At 48.6% G+C, this 2,162-nt stretch overlaps 1 protein-coding gene across 1 annotated transcript in view; it reads left to right on the forward strand.

The window, feature by feature from the left end:
- Positions 1-2,162, forward strand: part of DNMBP (dynamin binding protein) — a 76,192-nt gene that overhangs the window by 65,298 nt on the left and 8,732 nt on the right. Inside the window, exon 14 of the mRNA XM_005885365.2 lies at positions 905-1,084. Within this exon, the coding sequence (XP_005885427.1) occupies positions 905-1,084 (180 nt within the window). The remainder of the gene's footprint in view (positions 1-904; positions 1,085-2,162) is intronic.

Below are 2,162 nucleotides of genomic sequence, written 5' to 3' on the forward strand. Positions count from 1 at the left end.
CCATGGAGAGTCATCTCTGAAGTTCTCCTGGTGATTTTCTGGAAGTGCACAGTAGGATTGTTTGAGATATTCTTCAAAATAGATAGATTAAATATGTTATTAGGTCAAGCCCATTAGGAATTAGAATTCTTTAACCCTTGATGGTGCCTGTGAAGTCCATGACTTTTTAAAATAATATGTTTTTATTGATTTTAGAGAGTGAAAGGGTGAGGGAGAGAGATAGAAACATTGATGAGAGAGAAACTGCAATTGGCTCTCCTGCATGCCCCCTACTGGGGATCAAACCTGCAACTGGGGCATGTGCCCTGACCGGGAATCAAACCCATGACCTCTTGGTTCATGGATCAACACTCAACCACTGAGCCACACTGTCCAGGCCCGTGGCTTTTAATTTTTCTTTTAATCTATTTTTTGTTAATTCTCAGCTGATTTTGTTTTGTTTTCCTCATTGATTTTTAGAGAACGAGAGAGTGGAAAGCAGGGAGGGAATGGGGAGGAGGTAAAGAGAGAGACATCGATGTGAGAGACACATAAATTGGTTGCCTCCCGTGTGCACCCAGACCAGGGCCGGGGATTAAACCTGCAACCCAGATACGTGCCCTTAACTGGGAATTGAACCTGAGACCTTTAGGTGCGTGGGCCACCACTGAGCAACACCGGCCGGGCTAAACCCTTGGCTTTTAAATGGTTCTCTTTCCACCCTGAACAAGCCCCAGCAGAGCCAGCCAACGTGCCCGCACCGCTGGCAGCTCAGTCCCTGGCATCGGCTGCAGTGTCAGTAGCTTACACAGAGTGAACGGCCGCTCAACTGTAGCTTCCAGTTGGTTTTAACGAGACTGTCAGTCGGGATCTTTCATCCGTATTCTCTTCTTTCCTCTATCTCGCCCCTTCCCACGGTCTCCAGTTACTTAAAGTTGCCGGCAGAGAGGGAAACCTTATTGCCGTCTTCCACGAGGAGCACAGCAGGGTTCTGCAGCAGCTCCAGGTTTTCACCTTCTTCCCAGAGACTCTCCCAGCTACCAAGAGGCCGTTTGAGAGGAAGACCGTGGACCGCCAGTCTGCTCGAAAGCCACTCCTGGGCCTGGTGAGTAGGGACTAGAGAGGGGACGCACAGCCTAGTTGTTCAGAATGTGAACTCGGGAGCTCAACCCCCTGGGTTCAGATCCCGGTACCGACAGTTAACTCACTGTACGTCCTTGAGCAAGTACCTAACCTCTGTGCCTTGGTTTCTTCTTCCCTAAAACACAGATAATAATTATACTGCATCGTAGAGTTATTATGAGGTTTAGATGAGTTAATATATGTAAAGCACTCAGAAACTTCCTGGCAATCAGTAAGCACTCTTGTCATTGTTATTTTTAGCATCAATGGACTCAGCTGTCTCTACAAATTAGCAATTTAATAGGAGTTTAAATACTTTAGAGTAAATAAAAAAAGGTTATCAGTTCTTACCTATGATGGGCTCATCCATTCATGTACTCACTATTATCGAGCATCACCAGGTGCCTACTGGTACTTGACAGTGACCACCTGTAGTTTTCTCACACTTGGTATGTACTTCCAAATGCCCTCTGAAAAGCACACTTGGCTTTTTGTCTCTACAGTGAAAGGAGCTAGTAGTCTTAGTACTTTGATCAATTAATGAAGGGGACTGATTTAAGGGTATGTTCATTCTGCCAGGCCTCCCTATTTTTTATCATATATCAGAAGAGGTAATTATTTGATTTACTGCCAAACAGTTCATGGCTAACTGCTTTATTACCTGGAGATATCCTATATAATAAAACCCTAATATGCAAATCAACCAAACAGTGGAACAATGGGTCGCTATGACGCGCACTGACCACCAGGGGGCAGACGCTCAACGCAGGAGCTGCTCCCTGGTGGTCAGTGTGCTCCCACAGGGGGCGCCGCTCAGCCAGAAGCCGGGCTCACTACAGAGCTAAGGAGCAGCTAAGGAGCAGAAGCCAGGTTCACAGCTGGTGAGCGCAGCGGCAGTGGCAGGAGCCTCTCCCACCTCCCTGGCAGTGCTAAGGTCCCCTCGGGGGGCTGTCTGACTGCCCACTTAGGCCCGCTCCCCTGAGGAGCAGTCAGACATCCCCTGAGGGGTCCTGGACTGCGAGAGGGCACAGGCCGGGCTGAGGGACACCCCCCCCCCCCCC

The sequence above is a fragment of the Myotis brandtii genome, unplaced genomic scaffold, assembly GCF_000412655.1.
Source record: "Myotis brandtii unplaced genomic scaffold, ASM41265v1 scaffold902, whole genome shotgun sequence".
Classification (NCBI taxonomy): Eukaryota; Metazoa; Chordata; class Mammalia; order Chiroptera; family Vespertilionidae; genus Myotis; species Myotis brandtii.